This window comes from Dromiciops gliroides, chromosome 5 (genome assembly GCF_019393635.1).
Source record: "Dromiciops gliroides isolate mDroGli1 chromosome 5, mDroGli1.pri, whole genome shotgun sequence".
Classification (NCBI taxonomy): domain Eukaryota; kingdom Metazoa; phylum Chordata; class Mammalia; order Microbiotheria; family Microbiotheriidae; genus Dromiciops; species Dromiciops gliroides.
The window spans coordinates 179,864,175-179,883,854 of record NC_057865.1 but is presented as its reverse complement, the minus strand read 5'-3'; the positions used below and the strand labels follow the sequence as shown (position 1 = coordinate 179,883,854).

The 19,680-nt window shown below is 37.5% G+C and overlaps 1 protein-coding gene across 1 annotated transcript in view; it reads left to right on the top strand.

Annotated features, from left to right (window-relative positions):
• The first annotated feature begins 259 nt into the window (after nt 1-259).
• Nucleotides 260-19,680, top strand: part of ETNK1 (ethanolamine kinase 1) — a 62,563-nt gene continuing 43,142 nt past the window's right edge. Inside the window, exons 1-2 of the mRNA XM_043969348.1 lie at nt 260-690; nt 18,354-18,613. Coding sequence (XP_043825283.1) covers nt 535-690; nt 18,354-18,613 — 416 coding nt within the window. The 5' untranslated portion in view covers nt 260-534. The remainder of the gene's footprint in view (nt 691-18,353; nt 18,614-19,680) is intronic.

Sequence of the window (19,680 nt, the reverse complement as noted above, 5' to 3'; positions counted from 1 at the left end):
GACTAGGCAGCCCCGCCCACGAGCCTGGACTGCTGCCCCCAGGCGGAAGTCCTGCCAAAGCGGAGGATAACCGTTAGCGCAGGCACACTTAAACGACCCTCCTCCCCCGATCGCGAGCCTCACCTGGCACTGTACAGCCTGAGCCTCGGCCGGGAGCCGGAGCGCAGCCTCTGCTTGTGACGTCAGGCGCGGGCCCCACCCCTTCCGTGACGCAAGAGTCAGGCCAGTCCCGGCATGCATCGCGGCCGCCGGCAGTAGAGCGCAGCGAAGTGGAATTTTCCCTGCGAACTACCCGCCCCTGCTCGTTCCAGCTGTAGCCGAGACCCTCCCTCCTCCCTATTATTGCCCCCCTCCCCAGCGGCCGCGAGCCAGGCTCTAACCGCTACCCTACGACCGCTCACCCGCCCCCCCCTCGCGCCCGCCGCCCGCCGCCCTCCTCAACCCCGAGCGCCGCCCAGCTTCAGCCTGTCGGCCCCCGCCGCCCTCGTCGCGGTTGCCGTAGCCGTCGTGGTCGTCTCCGCTGCCGCCTGGGCCATGGCCAACTACATCCACGTTCCCCCCGGGTCCCCGGAGGTCCCCAAGCTGAACGTCACCGTGCAGGAGCAGGAGGAGCAGCGCTGCCGGGAAGGGGCCCTGAGCCTCCTCCGACACCTGCGGCCGCACTGGGACCCCCAGGAGGTGACCCTGCAGGTAACGCCCATCCCCCCGGGTTGGTGAGGACCCTTTTCGGCCCACTCTCCCTGCCTTCCTAGTGTCCCTCCAGCTGGAGGTGACCTCACCGTCTTTGCTTGGCCCCCGGGTCCCGATCACCACCCCACTGCCCTCCTGTCCCTCGGGAAATAAACCCCGAGGTTTTTCCGACTCGATTTGTAATTCACCCCCTCCCCCCTTAACATCTGGGAAGTGGCTTCGCCTGAAGCTCCCCTCCCCCATCGTTTGTTGAGGAGAAACCCAAACTTAACACTTTCCTGAAGCGGTCGGGTAAATAATACCCTCTCCTCCCCCCAGCCTCAGCCACCTAGGAATTTCCTGTCGTTATTTCTTTCTGTCCATTTCTGTCCCTTCGGTTGTAACCCTGATTACCCCCCCCCCCCCAATTGCACCGTCTCCTGTACTTCAGGGAATAATGCTACAGTATTTGATCCTCCCCCCCCCCTCCCCCCGCCCCCTCACCGAGCCTGTGATGCTTCGTTCCATTCTTTTCATGCCGGGTGTGATCAGTGTCCCGTTGGAAAAGGGGTGTGTACCTCCCTCACTTTGTAGTAACGCCCCGTTTAGTTAGGTCCTTCTGTAGCGCTTCCCAGATTTTTAAATTTTAGTTTGGTGTAAGTTTCTCAAAACGTGTTATATTCGTAATATGAATGGCAATTTGTTTAGAATGATTGAATGAATGCATGTTGTTCTTAATCCACTTGACTTTTTTAAACTTCATTTTGTAAACCTTAAGGCTATATAAATGTTAGTTCTCATTCGACTTATTAGAAGAAAGAGTTTTCTATATAGAAGCACTAAATTTGGGCACTAAGCCTTAGATTTACAAGAATGTTGCATGGTAAACAAAAATAAATGTTAAAATGTTAATTTTTAAGTTCCAAGAACGGTTGGTATTTTGTACCTTGAAGTCCAACAAATATAAGAGTAAATGGTACATTGAGGAGAGCTCAAAGTCTCTAGCAGATAGCTGAATCCATCAAGGTCTTGCAACAAAATACCAGACCAAAAAAAAAAAGTCTAATGGAGTGTTGCTTACTGAAGTTTATTGGATAAATACCAGAATTGGGGACCCCCCCCAAGAAAACCATTTCGTTAAATAAACATTTCCTTTTAGTTGAGGAAATTGTCTTCAGAATTGGAGATGAGCAATTGGGGGGGGATTTAAATTGTTAACATAATTTTGGCATTATATGGAAAAATAATTTAAATTTTATCATTTCAGCATATTACTGTTAACTACTCAGTAAAATTTGGTGCTGCTGATAAGGGAAAGCACCTTAATCTTTTAAGTACTGGCTTCAGGGATTGAGAACTCTGGACTGGGATTTGGTTCAGTATATGAAGATCACAGAATCTCTGCATCATAGATGTGCTTTATATCTGACTATAGAAGAACAAAGTAAGCACAGATAAAAAACAGCATCCACCATTTTTTGCAACTTCGAAAAAATAAACTGATTTCTTGGTGCTTAGAATTGGAGAAACTTGGAGTTAAAAAGAGAATGCAGAGACCATGCAGATCCAGCTACTTCCTAATGAAGAATCAGTCCCTAGTACAATATACTCATCAACTGGTTACTTGACTTTTTGAAAATTTCCAATTTGTGGGGAAGGAGGGAATCCACTGCCTTTCCTTACCTCTCTATTCCACTTTGAGATAGCACTACTGTTCTGAAGTATTTTTTTAAATAAGTTAAAATCTATATAGCTTTATATATGTAAATCTAAACTGATTTCTCTTAACATATGAAAGCCTCACAAGTGTTATACCTGGAAATAGTGAGGTCCTGCTCAGGCATTTTATCTTTCCAGTCCTTTTATGAGGTGTTCAGGAAGGATGAGCACCTCTGGTGTGGGGGCTTGACAAGCCCTTTTCAGGACTGCTCATCCACTGTTGGCATCCACCTGTTACCCTACTCTTAATTGTGGTTCGAAGAAGCTGTAGCTTTTTTATAGGCCCACCCCAGGAGAGATAGGCTAAAGCAGGTTGAGGGTAAACACGACAGGCCTCAAACCCATTGGTGAGTTAGGAGAATGTCTACCCCAAGTATGTGAAAACTACCCCACCCCTTCTCCCGCAAGGAATGGGCAGATGAGAACAATTTGTTCAAATGGCCATGAAGGAAGCTGAAGCAGAATCAGATGTTAAAGATGCCAAGATCCTGTATTGCATCCCAGGCTATCTCTGGTCTTGAGTTTTGTCTTCCCAGGGTACTTTGATGACTGGAAGAGAGTGAAGCTGACAGTGTTGTCCAACTCTGGCTCACTTAAATCCAATTCATGTGCAAGTCAAGACATCCCCCAAGATGTGGTTGGTTCTCTTTGAAAAGGAAAGATGAACAGCAATGTATATGTGTCATTATTTTAGGTACTGAGGAAGATTAAGTTAATCATTACCTTGGTTTTCAAGGAGTTTATAGTCTACTAGGGAAGTTTGGAAAGGTGTATTCAACAGTAATGCAAATTGGAATTTTCTGACTGTATAAGCAATATAAAAGTGTCAAAGTTCAGAAATCATGTTGCAAATGAAGGCAAATTCCTGCTACCCTCTTGTTATATATAAGGAGGATTAATTTGGGAAATGTTCTTAAACTTATCTGTGACCAAGCAAAACCTAGATCAAAGAAACATCAACTTTTCTGTTAATGACTAGCTATCATTAATCATCACATTTCTACAGATCTGACTTTCTTCTAAACAGATACTAGCACAGTCCCTGGTATGTAGTAGGGTTTAAATAAATGCTTATTTATTCCCTTCCCTCCTTTTGCAGTACTCTAGGGGTTCTTTAGTAATCTCACTGGGAATCAGGGAATTCTCAAAACAATTAATTTTAATTTCATTTAATTAAAAAAATACGTCAAACACAAAACATGCCATATGATGGTGCATTTAGGAGAACCAGGTGTATTACCAAATCAAAGATTAGTGTATTGAAATTCCAAACCCCTTGGAAATTGTTTTAGTCCCTTTATTCCTCTCATTTTGGGGGAACCTCTTTGATTTCTGAATGAATAGATGTAAATACAATTTTCATCATTTAATTCATATTTTTCTAATATCTCTCTTCTTTACAGGTCATTCGTCCAGAATTCTTATATATAGAACACAAAATGAATTGTTCCTCTCCCCACCAACCAACACATAGATTATGGTTTGCAATTCCCATTGTTTTCAGTGCTAAGGTTTTTTGTGTATACCATATGGGAATACTGTTGCTAGCCTTTCATCAATTTGTCATTGTACATGATCCCAGGAGAGTAACATGCTACTATAAGTATTAAGGCTTAAGTCTTAAAAAACTAGTGGCTGTGGATGCCAGCAAATGCAATTATTTTTAGCATGAATATTGAACCTTTTGTTCATATAAAAATAAAATGCCAAGACATAAGATAAATTTATTATGAATATGACATTTATCATTACAAGACAAACTTATCTTTCATATGCCATTGTTTGTTTTGGAAGCATATCAGATTTTATAGAGAAACGTGAAATATTTTGGAAAATAATTGTTATTTTGCTAGGTAGTGTGAATACGATCCAGGGCAGCTAGGTAGTGCAGTGAATAGAGTGCTGTTATCTGGAGTCGGGAGGACTCACCTTGATGAATTAAAATATGGCTTCAGAGGCTTACTAGCTGTATGACCCTGGGCAAGTCACTCAACCCTGTTTGCTTGAGTTCTTCATCTTTAAAAATGAGCTGGAAAGGGGAAGCTAGGTGGTGCAGTGGATATAGCACTGGCCCTGGATTCAGGAGGATCTGAGTTCAAATCCAGCCTCAGACACTTGACACTTACTAGCTGTGTAAGTCACTTAAGCCGGGCAAGTCACTTAACCCTCATTGCCCCACCAAAAATAAATAAATAAATAAATAGATGAATAAATAAATAGTAATGAGCTGGAGAGGGAAATGGTAAAGTACTTCACTTTTCTAAGAAAACCCCAAATGAGGTGGTGAAGAGTTGCATGGGACTGAACTGAACAAAATTAATACTGTATTTCTCTGATTACTATAAATTTATCATAATTATTCTAACTTTATGACTAAACTGAACACTATAACTGGCTTTTAGCTAATCTCCCAAGATGAAAATTGGTCATATTTATAGTTTAATGGAGTCCCTTGACTATCATGCATTTTGGTCTTTGCTACTGATTTTAACTTCTCTTTAACTTGTAGTCTTAGTTGCCTGGGATAATGAGAAGTGACTTGTCAGTAGTAACTGCTACTAGTATGTGTAAGCTGTGGGACTTGTTTATGGGTCTTCCATGTTGCTTAATGTCCCCTTAGTGGTATTATGTTGCCTATTGTGTGAGCACAAGCATTGTTTCAATGGAACTAACTTAACAGTGAATTTAGAAAACACTCAAAATAATTTTTCCAATTAAAAGTTAAAATAGGGACAGCTACGTGGCACAGTGGATAGAGCACTGCCCCTGGAGTCAGGAGTACCTGAGTTCAAATTCAGCCTCAGACACTTAACACTTACTAGCTGTGTGACCCTGGGCAAGTCACTTAATCCCAATTGCCTCACTAATTAAAAAAAAAAAAGTTAAAATAGAAAATCTGAAAAGTCAGAGAAGAGTAAAAAATTGAAAACAAAAAATCAAATAAGACTAGGATCTGTTTTTTGTTTTGTTTTTTAGAAGAAAACAGCAAATAAATCATTAGCAAATTTGATTTTAAAAAGAGGAAAAGCAGGTTATTGGTACAAAAAAAGAATCCACAATAAATAAGAAATAAAAGAAATTTTTTGAAGTTATTTCACCCAACTATATGTCAGTAAAACTGACTTAAGTGAAATGGACAAACATTTTAAAAATATATAAGATGCTCAGACACAAAACAAAAACGGAGGAATTTAAACAACTTAATCTCATAAATTCTTTAGTAACCATTTTCATGGGTTTACATTTTCCCCAATACAGTAATAACTCAAGAAATATTTTTTTAAAACCTAGTTGCATATCTTTTGATATAATTCTTTTTTTTTTTTTTTTTTTTGTGAAGCAATTCCGGTTAAGTGACTTGCCCAGGGTGACACAGCTAGTAAAGTGTCTTAGGTCGGATTTGAACTCAGATCCTCCTGAATCCAGGGCCGGTGCTCTATTCAGTGCATCACCTAGCTGCCCCTATAATTCATTTTTTTAGACCAAAATGGAGAACCAATATCTCTTGGTCACACATTTCTTAGTTTTTTAGTCTCATATTGTACTTTGATGATTTTGTTTGTGGGGTTTTTTCCTTCTTAGAAGAAGAGGCAGTGTGATACAGTGGAAAGAACTCTGTACCTGGGTTCATATGTTGGCTCTGACAACACTTAAATGTTTTGTGCCTCTAGCTTAACATCTTTGAGTGTCACTTTGTAAAATAGATATAAAGATACTTGCTCTACCTTTCTTGAAGGGTTGTTTGGAGGCAAGAACTTTGTAAACTCTAAAGTGCAATATGAATATGATTTGTTCTTTAAAAGGTAAAATCATTTTTAAAGCAGTAGAAGTTCCTGAAAATTTGCATGCAAATTAAATTTTTGTAAGTAGAATGTATTGGTTGTTTTGTTTTGTTTTGTTTTTGTGGGACAATGAGGGTTAAGTGACTTGCCCAGGGTCATACAGCTAGTACGTGTCAAGTGTCTCAGTCCAGGTTTGAACTCAGGTCCTCCTAAATTCAGGGCCAGTGCTTTATCCACTGCGCCATCTAGCTGCCCCCTGAATATATTGTATTTTGATTGTGGTAGGGGTTTGAGATTTAAAGGAACATTGGTCAAATCCTAAATATATATGATCTGGGCATACCTCTCTTTGAGATACATTTGGGTATATGGTGTTGCATTGACAGAGAAAGCCCTTTCTTTCCTTTTCCTGTTTTTTTGTTTTCAACTTTGTCTCTTTGATAAAGGTTTAGGGAATATTGGTGCTTAAGGTCATATTTGGAAATCATATGGTATCTATGTGATTTGCTGGAGAGTAGGATGTGTATGTATGAGTTATTAACTGGAGTGGCTAGTGAATGTAAAAAATCTTGGGATGTGCAATAGTGTCTGTCTGATTCAGAAAGATGTCTTTGAAGTAAATACGAATGTTTTTTATGTGTCTGTTACCTCTATGTAGACATAATTAAATACTATCAAATATTTATTCTAGACACTGTGCTAAGTACTGGGGATGGAAAAAAAAGGCAAAAGACAATTCCTGCCCTCAAGGACTTTACAATCTTAAGGTGGGGGAGAGGAGAGACCACATGCAAACAAACATGCAAAGCAAGCTATGGAAATAACAGGGAAGATACTGAAATTTAGAGGGTTTGGGGAAGGCTTTTAGTAAAAGATGGATTTTATGCGGGACTCAAAGGGAGCCAGGCAAGTCAGTAGACAGAATGGAGAGGAAAGAACATTCCATATGTGAGGGATAGCCAGAGAAAATGCCCAGAGCTTAGAAATGGGAACATCTTTGTAGAATAACCAGGAGGTCAGTGTCATTGGAAAGAAGAGTGAATGTTGAGTAAGGTATAAGATGACTGGAAAGGTAGGAGGGAGCTAGGTTATAAAAGACTTTGAATGTTAGACGGAGTATTTTTTATTTGATCTTAGAGGCAATAGGGAATCTATGGAGTTTATTGAGTAAACATGACATGGTTAGAACTGTGCTTTAGGAAAATCACTTTAATGGCTGAGTGGAGCCTGGCTTGGAGTTGGGGAGAGACTTGAGGCAGACACACTCAGCAGTAGACTATTAACAGCAGTTCAGGTTTGAGGTGATGAGGAGCTGGATGAGAGTGGAGTCATTTTCAGGAGAGAGTCATTTGTGAGATGTTGCAAAGGTGAAATCGAATGCTATGTCTTTATGATTTTTATTAATGGATAGATTAATTACAAAGCAATGATTATATCTTCTCAATTCTTTTCTTTTTTTTTTTGGTGAGGCAATTGGGGTTAAGTGACTTGCCCAGGGTCACACAGCTAGTAAGTGTTAAGCGTCTGAGGCTGGATTTGAACTCAGGTCCTCCTGAATCCAGGGCCGGTGCTCTATCCACTGCGCCACCTAGCTGCCCCCCAATGATTATATCTTAAGTAACAACTTTTGGAGAATGTTTGTCAAGGAATATAATTCTGTTGAAGTTGGGGAAGGACTTATAGTCGTTTGATAGGAACAGGATATAAGAAGTCTGAATTATTTTATTTATTGGTTTTGTTTCTTGCTGTATTACTGAATTGATTGGTAACTATGCAGATACCACTTGCCTGAAATACCAGTATGAGCCATTAAATTTTGTAAACCATAGTGAGAGCTTTAAAAATGATAGATGTTTTGAGAGTAAGGAAGAAATGTAGTTTGTAATGGAAAGAGTTTTGGATTAATATAAGAGGAAGCTTGGGTTAGAGGCCTACTTCATCTACTAACCAGCCGTGTGACTTTTTGCTAAGTCAAATTCTGTCCACTTTGCTCATCTGTAAAATGAATTGTGAAAACTGGATAATCTCCAAGATCCCTTCTGGGTTTAAAATCGGGTGCTACAGTGATCAAATAGCAACTTAAATTTTTTAAGACAAATAAGTGATTCTTTAGTGTATTCTCACATGACCCATCTATTTATACCATAATTGTGTAGTACATAACATTTTGTTTACTAGGTTGGGATGGGTAACATTTGATAACCTGAGAACTCATAATCATGCTTAATAGCAAAATATAATTAAAACCTAGCAACTTTTTTTTGGGGGGGGGGCATGGCAATGAGCGTTAAGTGACTTGCCCAGGGTCACACAGCTAGCAAGTATTAAGTGTCTGAGGTCAGATTTAAACTCAGGTCCTCCTGAATCCAAGGCCAGTGCTCTATCCACTGCGCCACCTAGCTGCCCCTAGCAACTTTTCTAACGGTATAATTACAACCCTAGAAGTAAGCACAAAACATTTTTTTAAATTATAAAAGTATTATTTTCCAGTTACATGTAAAGATAGTTCCCAACATTTGTTTTATAAGATTTTTAGTTCCAAATTTTTCTACCTTCCCCAAGACAGAAAACAGTCAGATACAGGTTTTATATGTAGAATCACATTAAACTTATTTCCACATTAATCATGTTGTGAAAGAAGAATCAGAACAAAAGGGAAAAACCTCAAAAAAAGAAAAAACAAGCCAAAAAAAAGTAGAAACAGTATGGTTCAATCTGCATTCAGAATCCACAGTTATTTTTTCTGGATGTGGAGAGCATTTTCCATCATGAATCCTTTGGAATTGTGTTGGATCATTGTATCACTGAGAAGAGCTAAGTCTATCACAGTTGATCATCACACAATGTTGCTGCTATTATGTACAATGCTCTCCTGGTTCTGCTCACTTCACTCAGCATCAGTCCACTTAAGTCTTGTCAGGTTTTTCTGAAATCTGCCTACTCATCATTTCTTATAGCACAATAGTATTCCATTACATTCACGTACCACAACTTGTTCAGCCATTTCCCAATTGATGGACATTCCTTCGATTTCCAATTCTTTGCCACCACAAAAAGAACTGCTATAACTATTTTTGTACATGTGGGTCCTTTTCCTTTTTTTTATGATCTCTTTGGAATACAGACCTCGTAGTGGTATTACTGGGTCAAAGGGTATGTACAGTTCCATAGCCCTTTGGGCATAGTTCCAGATAAGCACAAAACATTTTAATGATTCTACCTAAATTACCAGCAGTTTGCCCTTCCTTTAAAAAATAAATGCATTGAAGGATCCATGATCTCATTGATGTTGGTTCTTCTTCCAGTAGTAGCTCATCCAGGAATTGTCATTGTGTTTCTTATCCATTTAGTCATTTTTAGTCATGTCCAATTCTTTGTGACCCCTTTGAGGTTTTCTTAGCAAAGATACTGGAGTAGTTTGCTAGTTCCTTTTCAAGGTTTTTTTTTTCTTTTTTTTTAAACAGATGAGGAAAGTCAAGCAAATAGGGTTAAGTGACCTGCTCAGGGCCACACAGCTAGGAAGTATCTGACACTGAATTTGAACTCAGGTCTTACTGACTCCAGGCCAGGTACTCTATCCGCCTATTTTGTCTTGTCTATGTCTTTCCATAAACTTGCCACAGGCAGTCCATCTAACATGATAGATACATTTCTTGGGATCTCTTGAAATTGAACAAATACCAGAGAAGAATTGCATATTTATCAGACTTTCCATTTCGTTATCACTTGCACCCACTATGATTAGTGCATGTCCTTTTCTGGTCACATATCTGATTATATCCTTGATGCTTTTTCCACAAGTTAATACTTATGACCAGTTACTTGTCTGTTGTACAGTTCCCCATTGCCCTTTGGGTGACTTTCAACCAAAAATCTTTAAGTACTGTGGCATTCTCTGTATTACAACCATATGCCATTACTGTAACAATTTTGATATTAAAAAGATGGGTCTCGGTTTCAGGGAAAAACTTTTATTCATTAGAAATGTGCTCTATTACCCCAAAGCAGTCAAGCTCACTCTTCTTTATTCAATTCTGGGTTCATTTTATTGGCCATCCATAGGGTTTGTCTGAGATACATGTATAGATGGACCAGCACTGTGGGTTGTCTAGTTACATATTCTGTCTGGACCACAGGGCAGCTAAGTGGCACAGTGGATAGATAGAGTGCCGGCCTGAAGTTAGGAAAACTCATCTTCCTGAGCTCAAATCTGTCCTCCAACACTCAATAGCTCTGTGACCTATGGCAATTCACTCAACCCTGTTTACAACAGTTCCTCATTTGTAAAATGAGCTGGAGAAGGGAATGGCAAAATGCCCCGGTATCTTTACCAAGAAAACCCCAAATGGGCTCACAAAGATTTGGACATTACTGAAATGACTGAACAACAGCAGCAAAATAGTCTGGATAACGGGCATCATTTATTCACTAGATTCTCCCCACCCCCATGTGACCCCCATGTGTTCAGAATGTTAAATTGTATGGGGCTAAAATTCTAGCAGTACTGTCTAAAATATCTAATGAGTGGTCGCCAATAAATTATAAGCTTTAGCAAGAGTTAGACTTTTAAGCATTTATCAAGGACAATGAGAATTTGGTAAAGAGAGAGAGAAAGGCCTACATTCATCTATCTATTAAAAGGAGAGTGCATTTCTAGCTCCCTTCTCCACCGGAGTCCTCAGGAAAGAGAGCAAGTCAGAGCACCAGCCTCCCCTTCCTTCCTCCCACAAGCAAATGTCACTTCCTAACACCAAAGAAAAGACGCATGGTCTTGCCCGCAGAGACCTTCACCTCATGGCCGAGCTTTTCTACAGCAAGTCTCCAGCAGGTGGCGTCATTCCAATTGTTACCAAATGAAACCAGCGTTTATTTGATTTCCTTTTTACTAATTGGTCACCAGATTCTATTGATTCAGGGTGTTTTGTAGGTGTCCCTTTCAGTTTTTATTGCCGTTACCTGGTGCAAGTCATAAAAACCCAATCTCAGGTTTCTTATATTATTTGAATTTATCTTGACAGCTAATGCTGGTTAATTTCCTTAAAACAGATTATCATATCATACTTTACAATTCCTTTGGCCCTCATCTTCACTCAACTTTAGCCATCCATATGCTTAGCCACATCTTCCCATCCTTTCACTCTTGCTGAATCTGTTCTACCTTATGCGCATCTCACTTATCATAGAATCTATTAATTGGAAAGGACCTCAGATAATCAGGCTGAAGCCATACCTGAATAAAAATTTGTACTTTAACATCACCAGCAAGTTTTCATCTTTTGTGTGTGAAGATCTTCAGTGAGATGAAATCCATTATTTTCTGTGTACCAGAAGGGAAAGAAGAGATGAAGAAATGTCTTGTTTCAGATAGTTTTTTAGTTGATTTTCTAGGATTCTATAAGTATACCATCATATCATCTGCAAAGAGTAATAGTTTTGTTTCCTTCTTGCCTATTTTAATTTGTTCAATTTTTTTTTTCTTATCTTATAACTAAAGCTAACATTTCTAGTACTGTTAAGGTACTATAGACACAGAAAATACTCTGCCAGGTACTAGGTACTCGAGGTGGTGAGAGAGAGAGAGAGAGTTTATTACATGCGGGCCCATGGGGGTCAGACCTCCAAAAATGGGCCCCGATTCTTGTAGCCCACTTGGTTATATACAAAAAGAATAGGCATGATATAGTGGTATAATAATTATTACAGGAAAGCAAGATACATGCAAGTTTATCAAACAAGGATGAGGTCAGAGATTACCTTACAAAGGAGAAACAGGCCTATAGCTGCAGCTGGAACACAGCAAGACCAGACCCTGTCTGCAACAGAAAAGGTCAAAGCCTACGTGTAATTTTCCACATCAGTACAATATTGAATAATAGAGGTAGTAATGGACATCCCTGTTTCGCCCTGATCTTATTGGGAATGCCTCTAACTTATCCCCATTACATATAATGCTTTCTGATGGTTTTAGGTAGATAGTGCTTATCATTTTAAAGAAAGCTCCATTTATTCCTGTGCTCTCTAGTGTTTTTGTTTTTGTTTTTGTTTTGTCACACAGCTAGTAAGCATCAAGTGTCTGAGGCTGGATTTGAACTCAGGTCCTCCTGAATCCAGGGCCAGTGCTTTATCTACTGTGCCACCTAGTTGCTCCCCAGCAATTTATATTTTTGTAAACATTCATCCATTTCCCTTAGGATTGTCAAATTCATTGGCATACAGTTGGGCAAAATAGCTCCTAATTATTGCTTTCGTTTCCATTTCATTGGTGGTGAATTGGGGTTAAGTGACTTGCCCAGGGTCACACAGCTAGTAAGTGTTAAGTGTCTGAGGTCGGATTTGAACTCAGGTACTCCTGACTCCAGGGCCGGTGCTGTATCCACTGCATCACCTAGCTGCCCCTCACCCCTTCATTTTTGATATCTATAATTTGTTTTTCTTTTTTAAATCAAATTAACCAAAGGTTTATCTATTTTATTGATTTTTTTCATAAAACCAGCTCTTAGTTTTATTTATTAATTCTATAGTCGTCTTACTTTCAATTTTATTAAATCTCTCCTTAGATTTTCAGGACTTCTAATTTAGTGTTTAATTGGGGATTTAAAATTTTATCCCAGATATTCCTCTCCATGTGTAAAATGCACATCCATCCACAAGTGTGTATTTAAAGAGAAAAGAAAAAACAAACCAACATTACTAATCAGTACATTGAAAAAAGCTGATAACATGCACTGTGTGTGTAACACCTTTGAACTTTCCTCTGGAAGAGGGGGATTGGGGAAATTGCCTCTCATTTCTGCATTTCAGTCTTGCTCAGTAGTTGTAATTTTGTTACATTTGCTTTTGATTTTGGGGGGGGGGTGTGAGGGCCAAAATTTTACATACTGAGTGTTATTTGGGTGACGCTTTAATATTGGGGTCCCAGAAATATGAGCGACCTTTTAGGTTTAACCCTCCTCTCTGAACGGCCCTTTTTCTCCCAGGCCAATAAGAAAGGAGCCTCTAAGCTTTAGTTCACAAAAGGATCAGATTTTATTACTTGGGAATTATTTAAACAACAAAGGTGAAACTAATAAAAATCAAAGATAAGGAAATAGAAAAATAGAAATACTGATAGATATTCTTAACTCTAAACTTAGCCTATGCAATCCTCAGACCGTTTTCTATTAAGCTAATTCAAAGGAATTTAGGGTTTTCCGTCATTAACTCACCAAACACCTGAACAGCCTGCCACACTGAGGACCAGCACGTGCCACCAGGACCGCAGTCGCCACCCCGAGCGCATGAACTAGCATTCTGGAAGTGACTTGAGAGCTAGTGTTCTGAAAATGCCCTCTAACCTCCCTTCAGGGAGCATTCAATCTTTTCTCCCCCAAAAGGGGAGGTCCTTCAAAAGCTGCCTATATCACAAATAATTTTTGCCGCGGTGGGGGGGTATGTGTGTGTGTAGTTCTTTCCATTTCTAGTACCTTCTTAAAGTTATTGCATATTGTTTTCTTGGCTCTGATTACTTCACTGCATCAGTACATATAGATCTTTCCATGTGTCTATTCGTTACAGATATCATTTCCTACAGCATGGTAATATTACATTACATTCCTGTACCATGCTTTGTTTAGCCATTCCTCAGTTAATGGGCATCCACTTTGTTTCCAATTCTTTGCTATCACAAAAAGTGCTCTTATAAATATTTTGATGTATCTTCTTAATGATGGCTTGTTTGGAGTATAAGCCCAGTAATGGAGTCTCAGGATCAAAGGGTGTGGACATCTTAGTCACTTCATTCACATAATTTTAAATTGCTTTCCAAAATTGTTGTAAAAAAACCCAAAAACCAACAACGGGGGCAGCTAGGTGGCGCAGCGGATAAAGCTCCGGCCCTGGATTCAGGAGTACCTGAGTTCAAATCCAGCCTCAGACACTTGACAATTTACTAGCTGTGTAACTCTGGGCAAGTCACAACACTCATTGCCTTGCAAAACAAACAAACAAACAAAAAAACCAAACCAAAATTGTTGTAACATTTTGCAGTTCCACCAACAATTGCTTTTTTTTTTCCCCCTCTCCAATTTTTACAATTTGTAGAGTGCTAGGTAAAACCCCTGGGTTGTTTTGATTTGCATTTCTCTGATTAGTGATTTGGAGCATTCTTTGATGTGGTTGTAAGTACTTGGCAATTCTTTTTTTGATAATTGCTTTTATCCTTTGTAAAGTTGCTATCTACTGTCTAAAAATCTAATGAGTCCTTGCCAATAAATTAGAAGCTTTAGCAAGAGTTTAGACTTTTAAGTATTTATTAAAGAGCATTAGGATCTAATAATCAGAGAGAAAGATAAAAATCTAACTATTTCTAAGAGACTCCATCATACAACCTGCCATAGCGAGGTCAGGAACAAAAAGGCCCAAATGCTTCCTTCCTCCTCCCAGAAGCCTCTTGTCTGAACTGGAAACATCAAACGTCACTTCCTGACGCCAAGGAACTGACCTTCCAAGCCACATGGCTTGCCCTCAGATGCCTTTTCCTCATGGGAGAGCTTTCCTACAGTATCTCTCACATGGTGCGTCACTTTGGTTGTCACACCCTGGACCACTTATATTGGGGAATGGCTATTAGTCTTTTGAATGTTAATTTTTATGTGTTAGAATACCAAACCCTTAATCAGAGAAATTTGATACAATTTTTTTTCCCCATTCTAACATTTCCCTTCTTAGTTTAGGTGTGTTAATTTTATCTCTGCAGAAGCTTTTTAGTTTCAAGTAATTAAAACTATCTAGTTTATCTTTTGTAATTGCCTCTCCTGTTTAAGAATACATATGCCTATAACTGAGAGAAGCATATGATCTATTTGTCTTATAATTTTTTCAAAGTGTGATCTTAAAATTAAGGTCAGGTATCCATTTAGAATTTGTGGAATATGGCATAAAGTGTTGATTTAAGCAGTTTTTATCATCTTAGGTAATTTTGCTTTCCATTTTATCAAACACTGACTTCTTGAATTCTTTCTGTTCTAAGTTTTCCTTTGTCCATCTAGTCTGTTCCATTGAGTGCTCTATTTTTTAACCAATATAAGATGGTTTTGATTACTGCTGCTTTAAAATATAGTTAATTTCTACTACTTTCAGTCATTTCCCTTAATCTAAATCGCTTACTTTTCCAAATACATTTTTTATTATTTTAGCAAGTTCTATAAAGTATCCCCTTGGTAATTTGATTAGCATAGCATTAAAAGTGTAAATTTGGAAAGATAGTCATTTTTATTGCATGACCTAGCCATGAACACTGAATAGTCCTCCAGCTAGTCAAGTTGTTCTTTATTCCTTTAAGGACCATTTTACAATTTACTATACATATTTTTGAGTGTGCTTTGGTAGGTCAATCCCCAGATAATTTCTGTATTTTGTAGTTAAATTGAAATGGAATTACCCTTTCTATTATTGCTTCTTGGGTTTTGCTATATTATTTGTTGTTATTATATAGAAATATGGTTTGTTTTTGAAGGTTTATTTTGTAGCCTGTGCCTTTGCTGGTGTGAAGCCTTTTGGACCCCTTCTCAAGTAGTGTTTTTAAATGTATACAGTAAAATACATGGAAATATTAAAAAAACAATTATGTTGAAGTCATTGATTTAAGTGGCCACAGCCATGTTTCACACTCAGCCATCTTGGCTACCTTTTTACTTATCCTATGAATACTCCTGTCCTCCTGCTACCTCCCTTTTCAATTCTGGAATCTGAATCAAGTCAATGCATGGCAGTCAGCTTAGGATGGCTCAATTCATACTATTTCTCTGATTTCCCAAACTAAGATATTCACTTTGCTCCCCTATTAATGTTCTTGCCCTCCTAAAATTAAGCTGCTTGAGGATAGGTACTACTTCACTTTTGTATTTGTATTCCCTACAATTAACATAGTCTTTGGTTACACAGTTGGCACTTTAATAAATGTTTTTTCATATATCCATTCATTTACTTTTTGCTTTTTAATTCTGCTACTTAGTTCTTGGTTTTTCATTGGCTCTTTGATCAAGCACATAACACATTTTTTTGTTTTGTTTTGTTTTTAGTGAGGCAATTGGGGTTAAGTGACTTGCCCAGGGTCACACAGCTAGTAAGTGTAAAGTGTCTGAGGTCAGATTTGAACTCAGGTCCTCCTGACTCCAGGGCTGGTGTTCTATCCACTGCGCCACCTAGCTGCCCCACATAACACATTTTTGAGAGGGAAAATTTTTGTTAACATTTTTACCTTGGGATCTTTTGGATTTTTATCTTTATTTTCTTTACCTCCTGATAACCTAACATAAAAATGTTAAAAACCAGTAAATTATTGACCTTATATTTTAAAAGTTGTTAATATTTAAACAAGTTATTAGAAGATTATGGTCTTGAATAACTAAATTTGTTAACTATGGGATTCTGAGGATTAAAGTTTAACAGACTGTAATAATATTCATGCAAAATTAACCTTAAGTTTGTTCTGATTGGAAGAATGGCTTTATATTGCATTTCTAACTGCTTAAACTAAAGACATTACTTAGAGTGAAAAAATAATTTACTTATGATAGAGGAATACTATCAGCATTTGTCCTTGGATTTAAGTGGTTTTTACTGACAGGAATGCATTTTCTCTGATCAGAAATGTTGTAAAGTAATTCGTTTTAAAATTTTGCTTTGAAATATATATATATACATGCATATATCTGCATATGTATTTACTGATAATTAGTTCTTTTGATAGTCTTGAATCTGTCCTTCGAATCTGTCCTCTTTACATAAAGTACTATAAATGCCATGACAAAATATTTTATTTTAATAGTATTTTAATCAACTGCAGAATTTATTTATTTTGAGGGAGCACAAATTGTTGCAACATTTTAAGACAAAAAGCCTTGAAACATTGGTCTTACTGAAATCTTGATAGACATTTCACTTTAATTTTGGGCATTTTCCTTATATTCAGCCTTTTAGTTTGGTGGGAGGTGGAACACAGGAAGATAATACTCAGATTTTTTAAAAAAATTAACCTCCTTAGAGTTATATAGAAATTTCTTCAGTAAACAATGTAAGTTACTGTATATCTATTTAGTCTGTTAACAGTAAATTTGTGGACAGACAGACAAACGTGTACACATATATATGACTATATATAAAGGGTGTCCCAAAAATCTTAGTGCAATTTTAATATTTAATAACTTAAAACTGCAGTAACACTTTTGAAACACCCCTCTGTGCATATATAATACCCTTATAAAGATTGTAAGATTTTTCTACTGTTGCTGTAACTAAAGATTAATATGTATACATATATAGACACATATATTTATGAAAGAATAAGATTTAATATATATAGAATATGGTCTAATAATATGTGTGTATATATGTGATATATGTATATGACCTTATATATATATATATTTCTGTCAGACAGTATTAGTAATCATTAGTGTTTTGTAGCTAATTTGTCATATATAGCTATACATTCTCATTAACCCTCTTCAATTAATCAGTTAATAGTTATTTATTAAGCACCTATTTATGTACCAGATACTGTGCTAGGTACTAGGGATATGGGTACAAATAATGTAACAATTTCTGTTTGCAAGTTTATATGCTAATGAGGGGAAGACAAGTACATATATAAATATAAAGTGAATAACAATATATAAAAAGGAAGTTTGGAGGGAAGGCACTAACAGCTGGGAGAATTAGGAAAGGTTTCATGGAGAAGATGGTGCTTGAGCTACTAAAAGGAAGAGAGCAGAGAAATTCTTGATAAACTTTGAACATTTAGTTAAGTATAGATGCTAATACTTTAGGTATGGTAGACAAAATTATCCCCAAATGAGAGCATGGTGAAGTGGAAAATGAACTGAATTTGGGATCAGAAAACCTGGGTTCAAATTATGGCTTTGCCCTCTAGCTTGTATACCCTTAAGTAAGGTGCTTAACCTCTCTGGGCCTCTTTCCTCATCTAAAAAATGACATTGGACCAAATGACAGGGCCCTTCTAGCCCTAAAGCTAATACTCTTAAAAGTGATTATTTTCCTCCACTGGATTTAGAAAAATTAATTTTTCCAGTGTTCCCCTTCAAATTTGTGTTAATTTCTTTGCATTTTTTTCATTTGTAACTCCATCCTACCCATAAAGGTATCTATGTTTAAAAATAATAATAATTTTGTCTTATATTACAGCTTTTTACAGATGGGATCACAAATAAACTTATTGGCTGTTATGTGGGCAACACAATGGAGGACGTGGTTCTGGTGAGAATTTATGGCAATAAAACAGAATTGCTAGTTGACCGAGATGAAGAAGTGAAGAGTTTTCGAGTATTGCAGGCTCATGGCTGTGCACCACAACTCTACTGTACATTCAATAATGGACTGTGTTACGAGTTCATACAGGGAGAAGCATTGGATCCAAAGCATGTTTGTAATCCAGCTATATTCAGGTATGCTTTTTTGTTAAAGAGTTAAATGACTAAGGAAGTATTTTTTTCAACTAGATTATTTTTTTTTAAATGCAAAATTTTGGCTTCAGAATATTGTCATGAAATTTTTAGGAAGGTTATTTCAAAGCATGTTTATGTAAATGCTTCTTTAAAAAGTGCCTTTCCTTCCTTGGATTAATTTAATTTGACATTTTTCTTAGTACTTTTTGGATAAACAGAATTCTAAATAAGTTTTTTTATTGATATATTTTATATCACATAAATTTCTGAATATATATCCTTTACCCTCCTCTCCCCTGAACTAATAAATAATAAAGCAAGAAAATCAATTTAGCAAAACTTAACACAAACTTGAACCTGACAATATATTCAATTTTCATACCTGTTGGCCACCAGACTTCACCTTTGCAAAGAAGTGAGGAAGGTGCATTTTCTTATATTTTCTCCTGGGCTAATTATTCATTATAATTATATGATGTTAAATTTCTTTGTATTCTTTCCTTTTATACTGTTACAGTCACTGTGTATATTATTTTTGTGGTTCTGTTTACTTCACTGTGCATCAGTCCATCTAAGTTTTTCCATACTTCTCTGAATTCTTCACTTTCATCATTTCTTATGACACTGATCCTTTATATCTATCGATGTGTTTCATATTTTGTTTAGCAATTGTTCAGTTGATCTTCTTTGTTTCCAGTTCTTTGCAAACTGTAGAACATTAGCCATTAAGCTGAACCAGTGATTATACACAAGGACTATAATAATTTAAACAAAAGTGACACTAAAAGGTAACTGGACTCAGATTAATTGCAGTTACCAATTTTGGTCCCAGAGAACAAATGATGAAATATTTACCTCTTCTCATTATGGAGGGGGGACCATGGAGTCAGAATTGCACTGTTTTGCTTAACTTTTTTATAATCATAAGGAAGGATTAAGTTGGAAGGGGGAGATGGGAGAAGAGGGACATATAGGGAAATTATTAGCATAAATAAATGACAAGAGATATCAATAACATGTTAAAATCAAAGAAAATAAAAGATGTGGAAGAATTGTCCTTATATAGG